This window comes from Malania oleifera, chromosome 11, assembly GCF_029873635.1.
Source record: "Malania oleifera isolate guangnan ecotype guangnan chromosome 11, ASM2987363v1, whole genome shotgun sequence".
NCBI classification, from domain to species: domain Eukaryota; kingdom Viridiplantae; phylum Streptophyta; class Magnoliopsida; order Santalales; family Ximeniaceae; genus Malania; species Malania oleifera.
Genome location: NC_080427.1, coordinates 80,230,293 through 80,253,583, shown reverse-complemented (window position 1 = coordinate 80,253,583; position 23,291 = coordinate 80,230,293). Strand labels below are relative to the sequence as shown.

The 23,291-nt window shown below is 36.8% G+C and overlaps 1 protein-coding gene across 3 annotated transcripts; it reads left to right on the top strand.

Moving 5' to 3' along the window:
- Positions 1-535: 535 nt before the first annotated feature.
- LOC131168377 (uncharacterized) lies at positions 536-22,261 on the top strand. Of its 3 annotated transcripts, XM_058127750.1 has the most exons (5): positions 537-983; positions 3,028-3,206; positions 19,899-20,262; positions 20,483-20,590; positions 21,602-22,182. In XM_058127750.1, exons 1-4 carry the CDS (start codon positions 582-584, stop codon positions 20,561-20,563), a joined length of 1,026 nt encoding a protein of 341 aa, XP_057983733.1. In that variant the 5' UTR covers positions 537-581; the 3' UTR covers positions 20,564-20,590; positions 21,602-22,182. The 3 variants fall into 3 exon arrangements, with proteins under 3 accessions (XP_057983731.1, XP_057983733.1, XP_057983732.1); XM_058127748.1 differs by lacking the exon at positions 20,483-20,590 and having other exon boundaries at positions 536-983; positions 21,835-22,261; XM_058127749.1 differs by lacking the exon at positions 21,602-22,182 and having other exon boundaries at positions 20,458-20,563.
- Positions 22,262-23,291: the final 1,030 nt, after the last annotated feature.

Sequence of the window (23,291 nt, the reverse complement as noted above, 5' to 3'; positions counted from 1 at the left end):
TAGCATGGTTTTGGCCTTCCCAAAGGACAGCTCGGTTGGTGGGGCCTAGCTTGGTGTCGGCCTTCTCAAAGGGCACCTCGGTTGGTGTGCCTGTTTTAATTTGACCTTAACAAAAACCAATGCAAATATTAAAATGAGTGAAACAAATTTGTGACATTAGAGAAACTTATATGAACATCCAAAACTACTTATCTATACAAAAGAAGATTTTCTCATTTTAATTTTTTTTCTAAAATATCCCTATAAAATATTAATTAATTAAAATTTCATGACAGTATACAAAGTATTGCTGTTTCTCATAATCAAAATTTTTATACATATAAATAAAACAAAAAAAGCTCATAACTAACTCATACTTAATTTATATTTTTTTATTATATGTTTTTGAAACATCTTAAAAAATGATTTAAAAATAGAGTTATTTAAAAATGTTTTTTGGAACATTGGGCTTTAAATTCACTTGTGGGCCGAAGCCCGTCTCTAAAGAAAGAAGTGAGCCCACCTCGCCCTCAGAGATGGCCCACCATGTCTGCCTTATCCACAACCAGGAGAGGAGAACACAAGCCATGTACTGGTAGAAGATGAAGCAGGGGCTTCTGCTATGGAATCCTCCGCGTGACTCTTTCTCTCCACCTCTCCCTCTCTCTCTCCTCCTTCCGATCACCAGAACCAGACGCATCGCAGTAGTTGCTGCGACTACGGAGCCCGTCAATGGCGAACAGCTAACGGCGAGAGAGAGGAGGCGGCTCAAGAATGAGAGGAGACAGAGCAACGCCTACAATTGGAGGGAAGAAGTGGAGGAGAGGCTCCTGAAGAAGCCAAAGAAGAGGTACGTATCTTGGACTGAAGAGCTCAACCTCGACAAGCTTGCTCTTTTGGGCCCTCAATGGTGGATATTTCGAGTTTCGCGGGTCTCTGGTCTGTACACCGCCGAGGCACTCGCCCGCTCACTAGCCAGGGACTTCCCCCACCTCGAGTTTAAGGTAATTCCAGCCTTAAGAGCTCTTATACTCTTGGTTTTTAATTATGAAGAACATGATGTTTAGTTTTTGTATGTGAGAAGGTCGCGCAATTTGCACATTCTGGTGTTATATCTGTACTTTGATTTTCATTCTGCTATGATATACGAATTCTTGGTTTTTGTTTGTTGAGTTGATTGCAAAATCAAATGTTTAAGGCTGTTCTAGAAAGCAGTTTATTTTCATTTACCAAATTTTCAAAAAATCATAAAAATATCATTTATTTTTCAGTTTCTTATATTTGTATATAACTTTTTATGTGTCTGTTCACATTAGAAAACAGTTTTAATTTTTTTTTTCTAATTGTCAAAAAAATTGTAATAATATGTTTAACAGAGAGAGAGAGAGAGAGAGAGAGAGAGAAGTTCAAAAACTACTTTTATTATTTTTCGGATTTACTATATAAATATTGCAAAATTAAGGAGAAAATACACTGACCACCGTGTGGTTTGGAAAAAACTAGGGACTCTGAAGCTGCAAAAGTAACATGAAGGTTTGGGAAATAATTATGGACCTCTCCTTTTCAAAAATTCTGCATACCTTCCTTGATATTTGATTTTTGGAATATTTATAATTTGACAAATCTAAGCTAGTGTTTGAGAGCATGGATTTCGAGCCTTGGATTAGGATATGTGTGGATTGCAAACAATATAATGCACTGTGTTTTGTTCAAATTCATACAAATCCAAACCCAAGGCATGAAATCCATGCTCCCAAGTGCAGGGTAAGGGTACGTCCATGAAATTTTTGAAACAGGGAGGTCCGGGTCCTTTTGTCAAACCTTGGGAAGGTTTTAGGGATTTTTGAAATCTTATGGCTATCTGTTTCTTTCCATCAAACATCATGAAATGCCAGTGCTTTACCCAAAAATTAAAAAGCAAAATGGCATTTTATTAAATGTTTGAAAAACTAAATGAGACTGAAAACTTATCTTCCATAGCTGAAGAAGCCTTTGACTTTCATATAGAACAAAGTGGCCAAATTTCTGTGGTTTCGTTCTGCAAAGGAGATACATATATACATATTTTCTGTATGTGGCTGTGAGTTTGATGCTAACCCATTGATGTAAAGTTAGTTCAAGGATAATTAAAGCTAAAATTTTGTAGGATAAGCTGGTAAAGTTTGAAGGCAGGTTCTTTTCTTGACATTGCATGGTTTAAATAAAATGTGTCTCAATCTGAAAGTTTTGCTGGCAGAGGCTTGCTGGCATGATGAGAGCTAAATGATTGTATAAACCACTGTGACAAGGTAACAATTACTAGCATATTACATATTGTTGTAGATGTACGTGCACATTGGGAGGCATAAGTAACAGCTTTAGAGACTCGTCGAACCATATAATGTTTTAAACTTGCTGCCACCTGTTCCTGCTCCTGCACCATGCTCTGGTAACCTATGCTGCCTGTTGTCATGCTCAAATGGAGCATGAGTTCATCAATAGCGTGTCTGTCTGGTTTCATGCTTGGAATTGGGCTTAGGTTCTTGGGTTCACAGCTCAATTAATGCCAAATGGTTTAAATGAAGGCCATGTTAATGTCATTTTGTTGATATGTCTTTTGTGAGTGTCTATGTCTCTGTATTTTTATTTATTTTGAGACAACTGGGCTATGAGAGATTCAGCAGCAGGGCCTTTCTGAGGCTGAGGATAGAGTGGGGAAGAGTCATTCTTTGTGATTGTAGTTTGTTTTCAGTGGATTTGAGCACTTTCTCCTCTGTGGGCATAGGCAAATCTCCAAACAGTGTAAATCTTTCCGTGCTTGTTAGTATTTGATTAGTTTCTTCATAGTATCCGTTTTAGATCCCAGGGATTGCAGTTAAACACATTTCAATACATTTTAAAGGAAATATCTTTCCTGACTGGGTTGCCAGAGGAACCTAACTGTTGGGACTGAAGGCCTCCCCTTGTAGTGGGACATAAGGAATTTGGACTTAAGAGACCAAACTATAATGATCACAGATAGAATGACAGATTGTACATATACATGGCCCTTTATTGTTTGTTTTGCAGGTTTATGATGCGGCTGTCCATGTGAAAAAGAAATTAAAGGATGGTTCCTACTCAATCAAGCCAAAACAACTATTTCCTGGCTCTATTTTTCTAAGGTGCACACTTAACAAGGAGATACATGATTTTATAAGAGAATTTGACGGAGTAGGAGGATTTGTTGGATCCAAAGTTGGAAATTCGTAAGCATCCAAAATTTAATTTCTTTGTACCTGTTGAATTTCTAGAACCATATGTAATATGTTTATAGTTTCTTAGATAATTCATTGTAAGAAGATATTTTCTTCGTGTCCAAGCTCCTCTGATCTACATTGAATCAGATTTTCACTTCCACTGTTAGGAAGCTCCTGTCTGAAAAGGCAAAGCAAAGCAGTGATGGCTGAATAGAGTCTAAGGATGTTATTGGCTTGAAACCTAGTTAAAGACCTCAAAAAAAAAAAAAAAAAAAAAAAAAATTTAATGTGTGAAATGTTCCAACAGTGAAGATTGACTGGATGCAAGAATAACAATGTGAAGAAATACATATTACAAAAGAGAAAGAACATAATGCAAGAATTAAAAAGTGAAGAAATACATATTACAAAAGAGAAATAACATACTAATTTAATGTATTTTGGTGATAAATAGCCTACATTCACTGGCCCCACAACAAGAGGAAATCCAGTAGGAAACAAGAAGTGTACAAATGGAAATGATCTCAAAGCACTCTCAAGTCCCAAAGCCCCAAAGACACCCTTAATTACAAAAGGAACTCTCAAAAAATGTCTTTGTAACATGTCTCAACTCTTCTTCAAAAGAAATTGCTGTACTAAATAAAAAATCAGAGGATAGACGTCCAATTCAGACTGCAGAAAAGGTGTGATCTCCATTCAGATCGGACAACTAATGGAGCTGAGCTTGGGCTGCTTCTCCAGATGATTGAAGAAGATGGGGCATCTATCCTTAGTGATTAAATGTACAATCTTTAGTGAAAAACAGCCACATTTATCAATATGTCAACCTTATAATTTTTTGGAACTTAAAAAATTATAAATGGTTTTGTTAGGGGTAAAATAACACATACAACCACAAATGGCCGACATGAATTTCCCTCCCTACTCTCATGGAAGATGAAAGTGGAGAGAGTGGTGAGAGATGGTTACAACTTCTCCTAACTCCTATAAACCACCTCAAAGAGCTATGATATATAGGAGAAGTGCTCTCAAAGGAGAGATATGCTAGTCTAATGTTGAAAACACTTCTCTTGCCATTAAGTGCCTTCAATAGATTTAAGCATTAGAGGGTTTTCTCGAAGCTTGGACCTCAGTCGCTGCTGTTCATTTTGTAGGATTGGAAACACTTGTCAAGTTAGAGATATTCATCCCACCTCCAACTTGAAACAATGTTAACAAGCAAAAGGCATTATTCATTTATGATCTTACTGAAATAACAAAAGAAAGGCTATCCAAGACAATGAAAACATAAGCACCCATGGGTGTTCTCTCACCTTGGAGAGCCCTCTAGACAAGAGGATTCCTTGTCACGGATACCCTTAGGCCATATCTTGCTTACTTTTTTCTTACTCAAGAATAGTTCCTTGCCATGCAAGAACAAATTAAGTGTTGCATAAAATGTTCCAACAATGGTGGCCTGCAATACCTCCATCCATGAAAAAAGTAAGCCTTTCCAACTAGTGGGCCTAAAACAAGGAGAAAGCCTTTGAAGCCAAAGGAAGACTAGAGGCCAGATAACAATCAATAGATGAAAAAGAGCTTGAACTTGAAGTAGAAGAATGTTGTTGTAAGAATGCTGAAGCAGATTCAAAGTATAGCAAACCAAAGCAAATATAAAGTGAAAAGTGGTGGAAACCCCATTCTAGGAAGAGATCATGGTTGAATCATTACAAGCCACGATTGAATCATTTGATTGTAGCACATACCCTGTAAATCATCTAGAGGCATTATGGACTTTGATGGTCCTTCTTGAAGACCCTTTTAGCATACAACAATATAATGGGTTGCCCCTGCTTGAACTCAATCAAGGTTGTAACTTTCACCTACCATGTGATAGTGAAGTTTCCAACCTTGAACGGAGTTGGAGAGCTTCAAGGAGGTGTAGCATGGAGATGCTATTTCTCCACCTTAAAAGGGAAAAATGCTTGAGAATTGATACTGACCATTGAAAACATGGAGCCTTCTTTCCTCGGGATCAGCGAACTTATCCTTCCAAGGATATGGAGGAAGTGTAATGGATGAAGCTAATCCGAGTTAGAAGGTTTGGTTGGGGCTTCCATTTATGTAGAAGTGAAACGAAAGCTATTTGAGTTCTTGAGGAGCAACGCAAATGTGTTTGACTCGACCACAAAAGGCGTGTTTGCAATAGGTCAATGAGTCATTTCACATTGTATAGATCCTATGCACAAGACGATAAGGCAAAAGAAGAGAACCTTGTCTTCATGGAAAGTATGTTACCTTTACTAGCTCTTTAATGTTATATTTGTTCAAAAAAGAAAAAATTTGTATGGACTTTATGGATCTCAACAAAGCATTCCCTAAAGATAGCTTCCACTTCCAAAAATTGACCAATGCCCTTTATGATTCAGTCAATGGGAAGTTGAAGAGAAGAACTCCTTTGTCTAAAAAAGAGGGACTTATTTCTATTGGGTTATGCTCTTTGGGCCCAAAAATGTCAAAGCAACCTTTGGAAGGTTGGTCAACCGAATCTTTGAGAACTGGTTAGGACAAAATGAAGAAGCATATTTCAATGACATGCATGTGAAGATCCAAATTCAAAGGATCATACACTAACATTTAGGAAACTTTTGTAGTATTGAGGAATTCATCCAATAAGTGCTTTGGGGTTTCATCTACAAAATCCTTTGATTTTATAAAAATACAGATAGGAATAAAAGCAAATCTGGAAAAAGGAAAAAGTAAATACTTGCATTGCTTTATGTTGAAACCACCCTGCAATGTTCATGAATCACAAGGCTTGGAAACTGATAGGACAAGTGGCAACTTGGGGAGATTCTTATCCCATGCAATAAGTGCTAGCTCTTTTTCTCTATGCCTTGTAAGGTGCCAAATTTTAAGTGGGTAGAACAGCGACAAATTTCCAAAAATTGGATAAGTTTCTTAGATCACCCCTAATACTCCCCAAACTGGACTAGAGAACCTTTGTTGCTATATCTTCTTTCCTGCTACACATTGAGTTTGGTCCTCATTTGGGATGAAGGTCGTCAACACCAACCTATTTATTATGTCAACTACCTTTTGAAAGGTTAGGAATTGAGGTACCTTAACTTTGAGAAGATTTCTTATGCTCTGATAATCTCATCCCAAAAGTTTTACCATATTTCTAAGTCCATTCTATAATATAATTAACCAGTCCATCAAGCAAGTGTTTTAGAAGTTATGATAAAATGTGCCTTATAATTGAGTGAGTTTGATGCACAATAATACCCCAGCCTACAATTAAAAGCGCAAGTTTTGGCTTATTTTGTGGTAGAACGCATGATGCTAGAGTTAGAAAAGGTGAAAGAGAAGCTAACATCAAAGTTATTTGTTGATAAAGTTGCGATTTCAAGTTCATAAGGCATAGGAAGATTCTTATCACCCTAGATGAGTGCACCATGGAGTTAGCTCTCTGAGTCTCTGATTTGGTTTTAAAGTCTTAACTAGTGAAGCAGAAGGATAAATTCAGCAATTCTTGTGCTTAAAGGATCCAATTTATTTCCATCTAAGAGAGGGACCCACCCTGACTCCTCCAAGTAGACAAAAATGAAGCACGGTTGAAGCATAGTATGTTCTCTAAGAAGGGCATAGTGGCATTTGGGGTTTGCAATAATCATCTTGGTGGATGGACCCTGGCATACAAAACTGTTTGTCAAGGTTGTTATTGTCACACCTTATAGAGAGATGCCCCAAACTTTATTTGGAAATGAGACCTTTGTCAACACCGCATACACACTCATCCCAAGAGTACCTTCAACCTTGCTCACCCCTTTAGTGAGCACATGCCCATCTCCTCAATGGGGAATGGGCCTCCTTAGTCCTTTCGAAAGGGCAATTGTACTAAGAAGATTCCTTGTTGTAGCATTTAATTATTTTACTAAATGGACAGAAAGTGAAGCCATAGCCCAAATCTTTGAACAAGGCCGGGAGAATTTTGTTTGTTAGTAATTTGCTAGTTTGGAATATCCCATGTTGCTTTGATGGATAATGGGAAAAAAGTTTGATGGTGCAAGATTCAAGAATTTTGTGTCGAGCTACATATTTGCACCTAGTACGCCTAGTTAGCTAACTACAAGGAATGGCTAGGCCAAGGTTACCGGTAGAACACTACAAGGGGAGGATAGAAGGTGTAGTTGGAAAATGGTTGATTAATTCCCTGTGATTTTTTGGTCTTTATTAGTCAATGAGTCACATGGTGATTAGGGAGACCCTTATCAATTTGGCATTGGCATTTGGAATAGAGGCAAGTGTTAAGATGCCGTTAAAATGGGTTTTGAATTATGTCTTGGAGACTAGCAATGAAGACCTCTTAGAGTAGGTTGAAGAACTAGCTTCGATTCAAGTAGCGACTTTTTAGTAGAAAGCGGTGCCTCTTTTGAGAAAGTGACCTGGTTATTGGAAAGCATAACATGACTTGGAGAGAGGGAAGGAAAACTCCTAGCTAACTGAGAAGGACCTTATAAAGTTTGAGAATTCATCCAATGTGAACTATTATACTACAAACTTTTATAGGGGGTGTTGCAACCAAAAATTGAACAGGTTAATTGGATCAACCACAACCTTGACCATTTGCTAAGAATCAAGAAGAAGAGGCTTGGAGGAACCGAGGTGTACTTTGGTGGATGACTTTGATGCCTAAGTTAGGGAATATGGAAGGATTGAGTTATTGCAACCGTAAAAGAATAAGTAAGAATGAGATGTCTTACCTCTTCCTGGAGTTCCGCTTTTATAGTCGTGGGAGATATGCCTCTACTGAATTCGATATTTATTGGTCAATTATTTTGATGGTGGGGGACTATATTTTTATTTAAGGATATTTAATGGAAAATAATTGTGGTGCCTTGATTTTTGCCTCTTATTAGTGCACTTTATTAATCTTATTATTGTTATTTTATGCTATATCAGTTGTCCCCCCCTCTTTTTTACTCTTGAGTCTTTTAATTATATTTCCTTGAATCAAGAGTACCTCGAAATGCCTAGAAATTTTGCATAACCATGAAATTTAAGTCTTTCTTGAGAGTTTATCACTTTTTGGCTTAGTTCAAATCGATTTTGACCCGATTTTTGGCTCAATTTGGGCCATACATACAATCTTTGGTTTAATATGAAAGGAGTTAAGCACCATTTGGCTCAAACCTGAGTTGATTTGGTTCACTTTGAGCTGTTCATGTAATTTTCGCTTAATCCAAGCTGTTCGGCTCAATCCGAAATGTTTTAATTAATTTCAACTCGATCCAAGTAGTTTTTTTGCCAAGTCGGTAATTCTATCTTTTCTGTTGAGCAGCTCTTTGGTCGAGCAGTTGATTTTATCTGCAGAGCAGCGTTTTGGCTGGGCAGATAATTCTATATCTTGAGCACCTTTCATTAAGCATGCATTTTTAAGCCTCATGAGCAGTTCTTATTGGATGGGCCGTGCTTTGGTGAACTGTGCTATTTTCTTGTTGCCTCATAAGCAGTGCTTATCATGTGGGAATGTTTGGGTCTTATGAGTAGTGCTAATCAAATGCGTTGTGTTTCATGAGTTGTGCTCACTTTTTGTTGTCTCATGAGCTGTGCTCATCAAGTAGGCGTTTTCAGGCCTTTTGACTCATTAGATGCGTTGTATTTTGGTAAGTTGTGCTCACCTCTTGTTGTTTCATGAGCGGTACTCATCAAGTGGGCGTCTACGGGCCTCATAAGCGATGCTCATCAAATGAGCTGTATTTTAGTAAGCTGTGCTCATTTCTTGTTGCCTCATGAGCTGTGTTCACCAAGTGGGCGTCTTTGGGCCTCCTGAGTAGTAGATGGGCCGTATTTTGGTGAGTAGTGTTCATCATTTGAGCTTTTTTCAGCAAGTGGGCCTAGCTGGATTGTTGAATTAGTTTTACAGTCTTTGTAATTTATTACTTCTTTGCATTCAGTATTAACAAATTATATTGAATTCATCTAATATAGATTGATCTCAAACTTCCATAACTTTTTCATTGCACTTGAAAAAGTTTTAGAAAAATGGGTGCACAAAGCACAAAGGATGCATCCAAAAAAGGAAAAAGAAAAAAAAGAAAGGGGAAAAAAAAGCATCATGATAAAGAGGTTGTTGTATCTTGGCCGAGAGCATTAGGGTTCTTTATCAAGAGCGAGCGTTGGTTATTGCTAGGGCTGTTAAAAAATATTTGAAAATTGAACTAATACGAAAAACCAAATTGAACCAAACCAAAAGTTCAGTTAACTGATTTATTCAGTTCGGTTTTAGTTCAAATTTTACAATTTTTGGTTTTTATTTGTATTGATTCTAAACCAATGGTTGCCCAAACCGACCCAATACATAAATATTTATTTATAATATGTATAAATATATAACTATATTAATATAAATATATGATGTCTTAAGATTAAAAAAATAAAACATAAGGTTATATTCTATTGGTTGTTTGGGACCTTAGGTAAGTATAGTGTGTCACTAACCTCACCAAATCAAAACTAAAACATAAGGTTAAACCAATGCTCGTCTCTCAACCGTCATGATCTGCTCATTTTTTTTCAGAAATTCGGACTCGAATTTCCTAGAGGACTTCTTATACCCTCCATCAGATATGCTTTTATTGGGTTTTTAATTTTATGCTCTTATTCAGTTCATGATCTGCTCTTTCATTCACGATCTGATTGAGGCAGTTTCCAACTGCAGTGCTGCACGATCTGCTCGTCGCCCATCACTATCTTGTCAGGTCTGGCATCCCTCACCACCTTGCCAGATCTGATACCAATTTTATAGCTTACAAGAGAAATCTCTAAAACACATTGCTTATTTCTCACTACTCCTTTGTACTTGTTATTACCTTTTTGATATTCTGTTCGGATCCCAAACCGAACCGTCAGTTAACCGTGTTGTGGGTTTACCAAAGTATTCAGTTCGGTTTCGGTTTAGAAAATCTATGAATCAATAGGATCGGTTTGGTTCAATAAATATAGGTTTGGTTCAGATATCCAAACAGTGAACAGCCCCAGTGATTGCAATAGAATCCTCCACAGAGTTGTTGTCAATATCCATGTATAGGGATCCATAGAGCCCCAGTTTCTGGGTTCCTATGGTCTTTTAGAATGGCCTTTTTTGCAGATCTTGAAGCCATCCACCCAGAGTAGGCTGCTATGGTCTTCAAGTTCCTTCTTGTAAATCTTTGAGACTTTGAAACCCTAGACTCCTTGGCCTTAACCAACTTGTGCTTTAATGTAGCCATTGGCCTCAGCACGTTGGCATCATGCTGCAACAGTCTCAAGCTTTTTGCTCTTCCCAACCTTAATCTTGTCCGCTTTCTTTGCAGCCCGACACCTCGTAGTGGCTTCATCCTTCCTGCCACCAACTCCCTGAGCTGAACTGCCTTCTTCTTAGCAAAAACTAGTCTCTTAGAGGCAACTTTCAAGGCAATGCCTACTTAAAGAAGAATAAAGAGCTGGGCATGTTTGTTAACAAAAGAAGAGAGGAGATAGGGCAAATAGAAATGACTACTTACCTGGAGCCAAAGGGGAGTGGCTGTCACAAAGGCTGTCCAAGGAGCAGTTGTCCAAGGAGGCCTTCTCAGGAAATACAGCTAATTAAAGCAAGTGAATCTAGTTGAGCCTTTTGGCTGAGGCTCATTTGTGCAGCTCAATCTCAACAATTTGAGTTGAACCCTTGGGTAGTCATGGCCTCTTTGAGGGCTGATACTCCATCGAAGGCCCATGCTTCCCATCCCCATTCCCTTCACTCCAGCCTGATTTTTGCTGCTTCTCGGCAAAGGGACTGATAATTAGACTTGCCAATTGGCATATTGGCTTCTTCCTTTTGAATTTTTTCTTGGAAGAGCAAGAGCAAAGGAACTTGCTGATAAAGAAGTAGGAAACAATCTCAAGTTCTGAGAAAAAAGAAACAACATTTAAAGCTTATCAATGCTCACCTCCAACTTATTCCAGTGGGGTTGGATTGATCTTCCCAGTCACATTCTAGCTTGGAGAGAAGAATATAGGACGGGGAACTTGGAGCTTGAAGAATCCCTCAATCTTATCCCTTTAACCCTTGGAACAATGAGGATAAAGCTCACGTCCTGAGCGGATTCCCTCTTGGTCCTCACAGGCCATTCCCCATCCCATTGGACAAAGAAGTACTTGTCCTTCCAATTGCAAATGGAGGAGATTGCATTCGAGATGAACTTTTTGTGGGGCTTGGCACACAAAAAAAAAAACTGAAGAGTTTGAGCTCATAAGGGACTCAATGCTCAAATACAAGAACAATAAACCTAGCAAGGGTCCACCATGAGTTGGGAAGCAACTAGGAATGGAAGATCTTGTAGTGGTTGAAAATCTTGATGAAGGGGGCAATTAGGAGTCTCAACTCTAGCCCAAAGAGCATCCTTGTAGGCATAAATCTCCCAAGCTGGGTGGAAAAGGCCCTTTTGGGAGTAAAAGCACAACAGTGTTCGAGATGTAGAAAACGTATGATATGTGTTAGAGGTCCTTAGAGTTTGGGATACTAGGTTCTACCGAAGGAGGCCAAAAGGATCGCCGAGCTCTTGCAATGAGAGTTATGTAGTGTCAACAAGTGAGGGAATAGGAGGAGAAGAAGAGGAGGGGGACTTGGACCTTAGTCTTGTCCATTGAACATTAACAACTATTCAATGAAAAGTAAATAAACACCTCAAGAGATAAAGGGTGTGTGAGGAACATAAAAGAAAACCTTAAAAAAAGATGATGAACTGGAGGGAGAAGTGTAATTGAAGGTGTTGGGGTCGGGATGCAAAGACCTAAAAAAATCCTGGAACTTGCAACTAAGGAAGCTTGCAGGAATAGAGAATGCATAAGAGGAGAAGTCTCCAAATGCTGCGAATGAAAGAAGAAGAAAAAGCTTAATGTCAGGAAGCCTAGGCTTTAAGTACCCTTCATGGTTCGAAATCACGGTTGCGGGTAACGTCGCGTAATGGTCGCGGGTGTTGTGGGACGCGAGAGATGTGGGTGTTACGTAACGGGAAGCGCGCGTAACGGTCGTGAATTTTTTTCATGCATGCACAACCATGCCAAAATCAAAAAAATAAGCATGAAATCCATTAATACATGATTTTTAATAAATTTTGAAGGCTTTCATTCAACCTACAAATGTTTTTTAATAGGCATTATGATTTTTATATTAATTTTAGTGCGTTGTTTTAAAAAAAAACATATTTTTTTATAGTTTACATTACTTTAATGAGTAAAAATATGTAGAAATGTAATTAAAATGAAGAATCAATTAATTAAGACATAAAGTTACTAAAAATGAGTCAATAGACTCAATACTCAATATACACATTACACATACATGAATTTAAAAAGTGATTGATATCAAATATCAATAAATAGTTGGAAATACATGAATACAACATTACAAATTTATACCATAACACATGTCACCACCAAAAAGAATGACGTGGAGGGCATTCATAATTTGCATCTGTATCTTGAGATCAGGATTGGAAATTATCTCCCCATCCTTGTGGATATACATAGTTGAATAAACCCAAGTTTGTGTCATTTCGTTGTTACTCTTGAAAATGTACTGGTAGTGAAAATCCAACTGATATAGGAGGTGCGTAATCTCTTCTTTGACTATATCCTGAATAATGTCCATAAGTTGGGGCTGGGGCTGGCTCTGGGTAATGTGTAGAAGAAGACTCACTAGATCCTGAGATTCCTAATCCACTAGGATAAAAACGTGAGTCACGAGATGCATAATGTGGATATGCTAGATGAGATCCATATGATTGTGATGATGAACCATCTAAACCAAAGTCGCCAAAACTACGAACCACACCATATGAATCTTTAGTAGAACAACTAGGGTCACCACGAGCACTCTTTCTCCTGGGTTGTGAAGATTGATTCCCTGGAGGAATACCCAAGTCATAATTTTCAGGTATATCATGTAGTCCATAAAGATTAGAAGGATATATATCCTTTACAAATGATGTCCCTGTGTCATATCCTTAATCATATTCTACACCGCCGCCGCCACCACCACCACTACCACCCCACCAACCCCAGCTCTAGCACCACTATTACCATCATCATCGCTCGGTGGGCTCAAACCAAGATTGTCATCACTTTGTGTACGTTCAGGGCTTGAACTTGAATCATCTTGCACGTTTCTTGGTGATTGATCACCTCCTTTTGCAATACCACCAACTTCTTCATTTAACCAATTTGAATTGTCCCGACCCTCGAGTGTGGTGTCTGTCTCTCCTCTAACCATTGACTCAAAAGGATCATCTTCTTCGAAAATGTAGTCCAAATTGATAGGATTGAAATCATCTTCAATTTCCGATTGGCTTCTTTTCATTATACGTCTTAACTTTAACCTCATGCTGTAATGTACGAAAACAAGTTTTTGCAGTCTCATGTACTTTAATCTATTTCTTGTTTTCGTATGGATGAGGCTAAAGGTACTCCAATTACGCTCATAGTTCGAAGCTGATGTGGTATGGCTAAGAACTCTAATTGCTATTCTTTGGAGTTCAGGAACACACAAGTCATAATGAATCCACCATTCGGCTGCATGAATAATTAAAGAGAGTTTTATGTTAGTATAACGTATTTTTCAGTCAAATTTGAACATAAAGAGAGAAAATAGAGTCATTCATCCATTATTTAGCTATATAGTATATATTTACCAGGATTTGTTTGTTTCACTGCCCTTTAAGCCAATGGGGTTTCAAACGTCTCCTACCTATCTCAATATAGCAACAACTAAAAAAAGATGATTGTGAAATAATATTAATTCATTAGATGTATTAATAATTATTCTAGAAAGTATTACAGAATACTAGAACAATTCATTATTCAATTTAATGGAACCAATACTTACTTGATTAATAGCCCGAATTTGAGTATCTATATTGGGTATCAATTTGGTTATCACTTTTTTAACCTCATTCATGACTTCTCTAACAACTTCAGGAGAGGGTGGGGCACTATAAAGAAATTGTGGGTTCAAAAAATATCCTACAATTAAATTTAGAAACATATTAATCAATAGTTTTTTAATGCAACTATGCATAATTTAAAAGTTAAAATAATAAGAAATTGTATTTGATTTACACTTACCAGCAGTGTGCAAATCTTGGTGCAATTGAAAATTTCACCAGTTGTTAATAATTTTCCAATAGTCTTTGTAGAACCGGCAATTTTTTTGAATGACTAACTTCAATTGCCTCGTATATGAAACTCATGGTTGGTTTTTCATCACCATCAACCACTTTAATTATATCGGAGGCCTTTTGCCAAAACTCTTCGCCTAGGATAATCTTCTTCAAATCATATGCTGGGTCTGATTTTGCCACCTCAAACCGTGAGTTTTTCCAAGCATCAGATGTAAACATTTCCCTTAATGCTTGTTTATGCCTAACAATAGTCTCCAAAGCAATGAAGTTGGTGGCAAATCGAGTGACGATAGGATGAAGTAACTCTCTATTATTTGTGAATTTCTCCATGAAATTCACTTTCCATGTGTGGTTGCAAATAAAGGAGGTTATTGTTCTTGCATCTTCTAAGACCTTCTTCACGTTACTTTTTTACCAATATCTTCAAGAATAAGGTCTATGCAATGAGCTGCACATGCTGTCCAATAGAGATTAGACCTTTTCTGCATTAATAATTTTCCTCCTGCCTTCATTACAGCTTCATTATCAGTCATTACTTGAACAATATTCTCCTCTTCAATTTCTTCAACCACCTCGTCCATTAATCTAAAATGAAATTATAGATTCAATAATTACTACTATTTAATTAAAAACATACAAGTTTATAATACTATTTGCATATACAATTAAAATTAGAAAATTACTTGAAATAATATTCAACTGTTGTGCTTGACACATCAAAGGCATAAACAGATTTATAATGTGTTTTCTAGTTGGTCTTGACCAACCATCACACATAAAGGTTACACCTCTCTCCTTCAAAATTCCAGCAAAAGAAGTTATATAATTTTTCATTTCTTGATACTCTTGTTCCAAATAAATTTTTGATACCTCATAAGGTGATGGACCCTTCACCCCCTTTCCAACATCTGCAGTAATATCAAGCATAAGCTGCATAAATGGAAAGTCAGTTACATTCGTTGGAATCCGATTATAAATTAGGAATTTTTCAATTACTTTTCCTAATTTATTTCTTAAACCTTTCAGTAACTTACAGTTGAATTTTGGTTGTTTTGCACTCTTACTTTTTTCTAAAATAGGAACCATTGCCTTTAGTCTAGCTTCAGGGGCATCGGGATTGATCCATTGTCATCCACTACCTCCAGCTTCTCGACCACTATAAGATTGAGCTCCTACCCTATCGAAACCACTGGTAGCACCACTGCCAGAGCCACCTCCCTCTTCATAAATATTACCCCCTCCAGTTGTTCTTGCTCAAAATTTTTGTCTCTCTTCCCATTGTTGTTGTGATCGTATGCTTTCTTGTCGAGCAAATCTCATACTTTCTTCTTCTGAGTCTTCTTCATCGCTCAAATTTTCAAAATCTCATTTAATTTGGGCTTCTGCTTCATCTTGCCTTTTTTGTTTATCTCTTTTCTTCTCCGCAAACTGTTGTAGATGTTTCATCATTTGTTCTTTTGTGTGGTCACATTTGAGCATCCAGCTACTTGACCTTTTTTATGTGCCAAGTGTTGTTTCAAGCATCTAATGCCTCCTTTAATTATCTTCTCACATAACTTACACATAATAACATGTTTATTACTGTTCACCATAGTACCAAAATGTCATCCAGTACCCCCAGGGTGTGGTTCAAGTGGTAGTGCGGGCTGCGGGAGTGCCTTTCACGAGGTCAGGTGTTCAAACCCTCCCGGGCTCGTTTTCGCCTCTGAACTCTTGAATTTACCCTCCCTTTGAAGTTGTGGGGTCAATTTCAAGGGGTGCAGGATTAGTCACGTGGACCGTAAAATGGACACGTGGATACCCGGTGCGTATTCCAAAAAAAAAAAAATGTCATCTAGTATCCTCACTAGGTAAGTTCTCATTTCCTCTCTCACGTGGCATCTTGATAGACTTGATTTGATGATCTCTACACAAAACATAGAGAAAATACAAAGTTACGACCTTTATAAAAAAAAAATGACAGGTATAATATAATTAGTAATTTAGTAAATATTAAATAGTAAGTACTAATTAGCCCTTCTAATTTTAAATACTTATTACGTATAGATAAAATATCATATTTGATTAAAAATAATAAGTAATGTTTATTTAAAATATTTAAATAAACAAAATTATAAAATATTAGACATTTTATTTATTAGTAAAAATAAGAGTGTTTATGCATATATTTAAGGGATATGTTCTCTTGTTGAAAGGATTTCAATAAATACATATTTTTAAAGTGTGTAAATAATTACAAAAAAATATATTCCTTTATCTTTAAAAAGATATTTTCATTATTTTTTATAACTTGATTTTATTTTCATTTATAACTATAAAAAATTAACATTGTAATTTTAAAGGTGAAAAAGACTTTTGCTCTACTTTCATATACATCACTAATAGAGATCCATGCAATACAAATGGACTATTTAACTTTTTAAGCATTTTCTCAGTATATGGATTAAAATAAATTTTTTCTAGAAATTCTAGTAGTAAAAATAAGAATTATTAATGTATTAACTATTAAGTTAAAATTTTGTTTATTAAGTTATCAATTTTTACTTTATTTGATAACAAAAAACAAAAAATAGATCATGTAAAGATTTTTTTTAACTAATTTCACATTTAAGGTCAAAATGATGTTTTAAAACTTAAAAAATATTAAGAAAAAAGAAATATGTGATGAAACTAGATTTTCATAATTACTTTTAAAAAAAATAAGATAATTAAAATATTCATAAATTAAGAAAAAATTATTTTACATATGATTATTATTGATTTCTAATATTTTACTCTATTAAATTACTTTTTTTTAATCCAATTTAACATACATGATGCAAGTTACAATTATAACAAAATATAATTTTTTTAAAAGAAAAATATTATGAAAAGTTTAAGTGGCCGTGGGTGGGTGTTGATTGATTGACTCTTAAGACTTATCTCATATGTTGGAGAGTGGCGAAGTTGAGTCTTGAGAGTTGAGAGTGGAGTGCGCAGAGAGTTTGAGACCGAGAGAGGAGCCTCGAAGGAGTTGAAGCACGAACGGCCGATGACTCCAAGCTCCGAAGCCGAAATCGAAGTGCTGGCTAGTGGTGAGTGGCGACGACTAGCGGAGGGAGCTGCTGAAGGGCTATCAGTGACTCGCAGAGGCGACGAAGATGCTGCGTGGCTGTCGCCGGTGACTCGGAAAGCTACTGCAAGTCTGCAACTCTTGCAAGGCTGCGAATGCGACAGTTTGAGGGCGTAGATGAGTAGATCTGCTGATCTGATCTCACTCTTAGGCTTCGAAGAAGTGAAGCCTTCTTATTCAACCTCATCCAACAAAAGTTCAAGGAGTCAAGGTACGATTTTTCCTCTTTGAATGTTAGATTGAATTGCCGGGTGGTTGGGAGAGGGGGAAAGCAGCGGAAAGCCTGGAGGGATTCAGGAATATTGGCAAGCTGTCGGCCAGTGTAATGGACCGTTACGAATTGTAATGTTGGGTAATGGCTGTTACGTCTGTGAATTTTTTTTGCTCCGCAATATCGGCCCATATCGGTTTCGAAGCCTTCAATTTCCGTTACGTAATGGTCGTTATTTAAAACCATGACCCTTGGGGGAAATGATACCTAAAGGGCCTGTAGAAGGAGGCAATATTTGTCACATCTCCCCACCACAAAAGTCAAAGCAATGATGCATGGCCTTGATGAGTGTGGGTTGGGGATCCAAGTGACATGCTCTAATGTAGTATGCAATGTTTGATATTCCCACTACAAATCACCTCAAAGGGTCATCGCATTTGAAGTTTTTTACGGAATTAATTAAAAACAAAAAACAAAAAACACAAATATGGACGGAATGAGCAAAAAGTACCGAATTGTACCCAACCAACTTTTCAAAAGTTGGTTGAGGTTAAATTTTTTTTTTTTTTATAAGTCCACTAACAGCGAGGTGACAGTTGATTGGAAACACGCTAGTCAATGTACAGATTATGGGGCAGACTAATAGCGTGGAAAAAGAAAAAAAAAACCTGAGTTATTGAAAATCGACTTTTGGAAAGTCGGTTTTCTTGATGTCGCAACACCCTAGCCAAGTCTTCTTCACCCCCTATCGCACAAAAAAAAAAAGGATGAGTGAAAGTTGGGGGGGGGGGGGGGTAGATGAACGATTAAATAGGAGAGGGGGCAAGTAAGTGCATGAGCTGCATGGTTTGGTATGTGAATGTCAAAACCGATTTTCCACCAACTTTTGGAAAGTCGGTTTTGTAACTTTTCATGTTTATTGCGTGCATGCATGCGCACAAACGTGGGTGGCCTGGACCAAACTAATTTTTCAAAAGTTGGTTTGGTTATTTTATAGGTTTTTTTTTTTTCCATGCGGCAGGGGATGAAGGCTTGGCTGAGGTGTTGCTACGTTAAGAAAACCAACTTTCCAAAAGTCGGTTTTCAATAACTGGGGTTTTTTTTTTTCATGCCATCAGTCTGTCCCGTAATCCGTGCGTTGATTGGCACATTGTCAGTCAGCTGTCGCCTCGCTGTCAGTGAATTTTAAATTTAATTTTTTTAATCCCAACCGACTTTTCAAAAGTCGGTTGCAAGAGTCGGTTGGGTACAATTCGGTATTTTTTGCCCATTCTGTACATATTTGTGTTTTTTTTTTTATTAATTTCGTAAAAAATTTGTACTGAACTATGGACTGTTTTGTTTTTTTGGTTTTTTTCCCAATTTTAGGGGGTGGACTGGTGGTTAAAATAAGCGGATTACACATTTATGGTCACAAATAGTCTAGCAAAATTTCCTCCCACTGTGGTGGAAGATGGAAGCGGAAAGTGTGGGTAGAGACAATTACAACTCCCCCAAGTCCCCATAAACCACGTCAAGGAAAAGGATGAACTTTCTTAAAAGAGAGGTATACCATTCTAACTTTGAAAAGCCTTCGCGCCTTTTTCTGACTTGAGCATCAAAGGGCTATCCTAGGACCTGGACTCTGGTCACTCCTATTAATTTTGTAGGACTGGAAGCACTTGTCATAGAGATGTGGATCCTCCTCTGACCTGAAATTTGATTGAAGAATTATAAATGCTTTGATTGAAGACCCTACATCATGTTTGGTTTGCTAGATGGAATGGGATAGAAAGGAATGGAATGAAAATTTGAATGGAAAACATGACAAAATCAAGTGAAAAATTCGATTCCATTGCGTTCCTACGCACCGGATGTGCAGCTAGTTTCAGAACCCCGAGGGTCATATGGAAGTTTTACAATGGTAGGGTGTAATGAAGTTAACAAAGTGGGGTTTTGAGTATTTTTTTTTCCTGGAGCTTCTGTCAATAAATGAACAAGGACATTATTATATGACCAAGAGCTGCGGCTCATGTTCCAGCCAAAAGAATGAATGTAAAATTTTGAAGTTCCCTATTTTTGTGGGCCTCTTTTTTGGGTTCGTTAAGCCCCCCATAGACTTTTTATCAACTTCATTTCCCAGGCCCCTATTTTTGATTTTAGCACACCTTTTTCATTACTTTGAGTCTTATGGTGAGTTGTTCTTTTCACAACTGCAGGATAAGACGGATTAACAAACCCAAGCCAGTTTCTGTTGATGACATGGAAGCGGTGTTCCAAAAAGTAAGAGAGGAACAAGAAAAAAATGACCAAGCTTTTAAAGAAGAGCAACATGTTGAAGGTGCCCTTAACCCTGAGATGCTGGATATAGACTCTCATGTAGATTCCAGTGATGATGCAGAACCTGTTATTGATTTCAAACCTAAAAGGAGAACTAGAAAGGCTTCAGAGGCTTTCGCCGGTAATTCTTCAACAGGAAAGGATGATAAGCTCCTTTTTAAAGGCTCAACTGTTCGAGTTGTATCAGGGACATTTGCAGAGTTTGTAGGCAGCCTTAAGAAGATCAATCGCAGGACAGGAAAGGTATGCTATTTCTGTCGCATAATGTTTGGACTAAGAGAGTTTAGGCCTTTAGGGTGAGGGAATGTGCTTACATACTATACGAGCAAATACTCAGAAATGTCCCAGTTCAATGCTTTAAGGAAATATATAGTCGAGGTGACAAAACATGGTGTCTTTTCATTATTGATCTGCTCCTGAGACTGCATTAAACTCTAGGAAGAGGAAAAATGTCTTCTCACAGGCAACTGTTCAATTTACGCTGTTTGGGAAAGAGACACTAGCAGATCTAGATGTCAATGAAATTGTTGCAGAGACTAACTGAAGTAAAGCAGTTCCTGATATGTTGACAGTAAGTCCATTTATTGTTAATTTAATCTTGCTTTTCTCAAAGGTTTATTTTTCTTTTTTCCTGCATATGATGTGGTGCCTCAGCTTAAAACATAAAAAGGCTGGGCATAAAGTGAAAGGGATGTACATTGTTTCGAATAGAGGCAGTGGATACTCAGTTTCATTTATTTGTTTGATTATCCATTAAAAATTAACCTTCCTGAGGTTAGTGTCTCAGCATTGCTTATGTTCGCATTTCTAAAGTTGTCATGGAATTCATTTATATGTCAAAGATGGGTAAACCATGGAGTGGGTTGTTTGTGAAGATAAGTTGCCAAATGAAATCAAAATCATCTTGCAGCCTTCAGATGCTATGCATTCTATAACTCTCATTTCTATTGATTTTTTCAAATTGAGATATCTGTTAGATCGATCTTTTCCAGGTTGGTTGCATGTTGCATGAGCTGTCTCAAATCAGTTTACCAGGGTATGAATTCTATCTGGCAGTGTCAAATATAGGGTTGAGGGAGGCCTTACCCTGCATTTGCTGTTCAGGTTACAAATGTCTAAACATATGAAGCTGCCATGTACTATGAAGAAGTATAAGATGACATTTAATATGCATTATGACATCGGTATGGTGAGGCCATGGTTTAAGATTTAACAAAAAGGAAAGGTAGAACTAATTAGTTAGAACTTTGAAGAGGGGTTATGTCATATCAAATAACCAGTACTAAAAAAAGGAACCTTTTTTTCTGCGTAGTGCCTGTTTGATGTTTTGCTTTCCATGCTCTATATTTTTATGAGGAACTTTGTATGTCGTCAAATTTTTAATCATTTGCAATCTTTCCCTAATTTGTTTGTGGAGGAGGGAGCATGACAAGGCGATTGGTTGCTCCGGTTCAGACTTTATCAGTTTTTTAGATGAGAACAAAGGGTCTTTGCTTCTTTATCTGAAATCTTATGTAGTCAGATCCCAAACTTTCTTATCTTATGTATAGATACAAGTAGTAAAACAGTAGCTCATTTCCAGGAACCCCCTTCGGCATATATATCAACAGTTCTACACAGGAATTCTAGCCAACCAGGCTTTGTGTGAAGTATGAACAGAGTGCACATGGTTCTTTTTACTAGCCAACTAGGACCCATTTCATCTCCCAAGGAGCTCAACTAATAGGAACTCTCTCTCTCTCTCTCTCTCTCTATGCACAGATATGGTTTTTACTTTTTCAAATCTCATTTTTGATTAGTGTATAAATAATGCAGATGAAGAGTACAAAGTTGTCACCAGTGTGGCTGCTTATGTTGACGCCAAAAGATGAGTTTGACAATGCAAAATGGTGGTTGATGAGACAAGTATGCTTATGTGCTCATACACCAGGACTTGTAGATTGAGATCTGTTTTGGATCAGCTAGGTGTTGGTTGTCTTGTGGGTCTGCAATGCTATTGGTTTTTTTTACTTTTTTTCTCTTGCCTGTCTGGTTTTCAAGCCAGACCATACAGGATGTTCACACGTGCCACATTTTTTTTTTTTTCGATATAGAATGTATTTATCGGCATCGTGGGTTCTGCTATGAAACTGGGTTTTATTTAGTTTAGTTGTGTTGTTTTCCCTTGCTGGTGCATATAGGGCTTCTTTGATTTGTAACTTCACATTTTATTTAAAAAGATTGATGTTTATTATTATTATTATTAAGAGAGCGTAGGTGGGTGATGGCATCAAGGAAGGTAGAGAGGGAAAAGTAGAGGAGATTTGAAAGATAAAATAAGTAAAGAAAGAAAAAAGAGAAGGAAATGAGAACGGAGACAAGAAGAAAACAAGAACAATGGAGAGGAGAAATGTTAGGAATCTACTTTCTACTCAACTGCATTTCAATCAAATACCACACGTGACAAAGTATTTATACAATAATTATGAAATATGGTTGTTTGCTTTGCAAAATAGTTATTTCTTTGAACAAGATAGAATTTTATGAAAATTTTGAAAATATAGTAAAATTGTTAATTCATTGTATGTTTCTTATTTTTTCATTTAAAATGTAATAAGAAAGAAATATATATATATATTTGGATGATGAAATATGAGAATTGATATTCTTTGTCTATTCCTTGTTATAACTTTATAAAATATTTCACATCGTAATTTACTTTATGGTACCAACATTAAGTAAATTGTGTCTAACCTCTTGTAACGAACATATATTATTAATGCTGTTTGTTTTTTTTTTTTTAAATAAAAAATTCAATGATCAACATTTAACATTGTAACAAGTTACAAGGGCCCATCATAAGATGCATTACACTTGAAAAACGAAGATGGTTATTATATTATTTCTTTTGGACAATAGATGGATCGTTGCGCCATGAATTCAATAACCTACATTTAATTAGGACAACTAAATTTTTTTTTTGAGAATTGAATTGATTAAGAAGTTGAATTTGAATCTAACTAAAATGTCAATTAATTAACCAATTTGTTCGATTAAATTTCAATCTATATTTTTTTTTTACGATTTTTGATATCCGATTCAAGTTCGATAACTAATGATAAATGGATGATTACATGATTCAAACTAACCAAACTATCAATTAATCTATGACTTTGAATTAATTTTCAATCACAAAAATAATGTTATGCAAAGTATACACCAATGCATAGTGGAAGCACAAATTGAGTTGGAATGTGCAATGCAACAATCAACAATGAACAATATGAAAACAA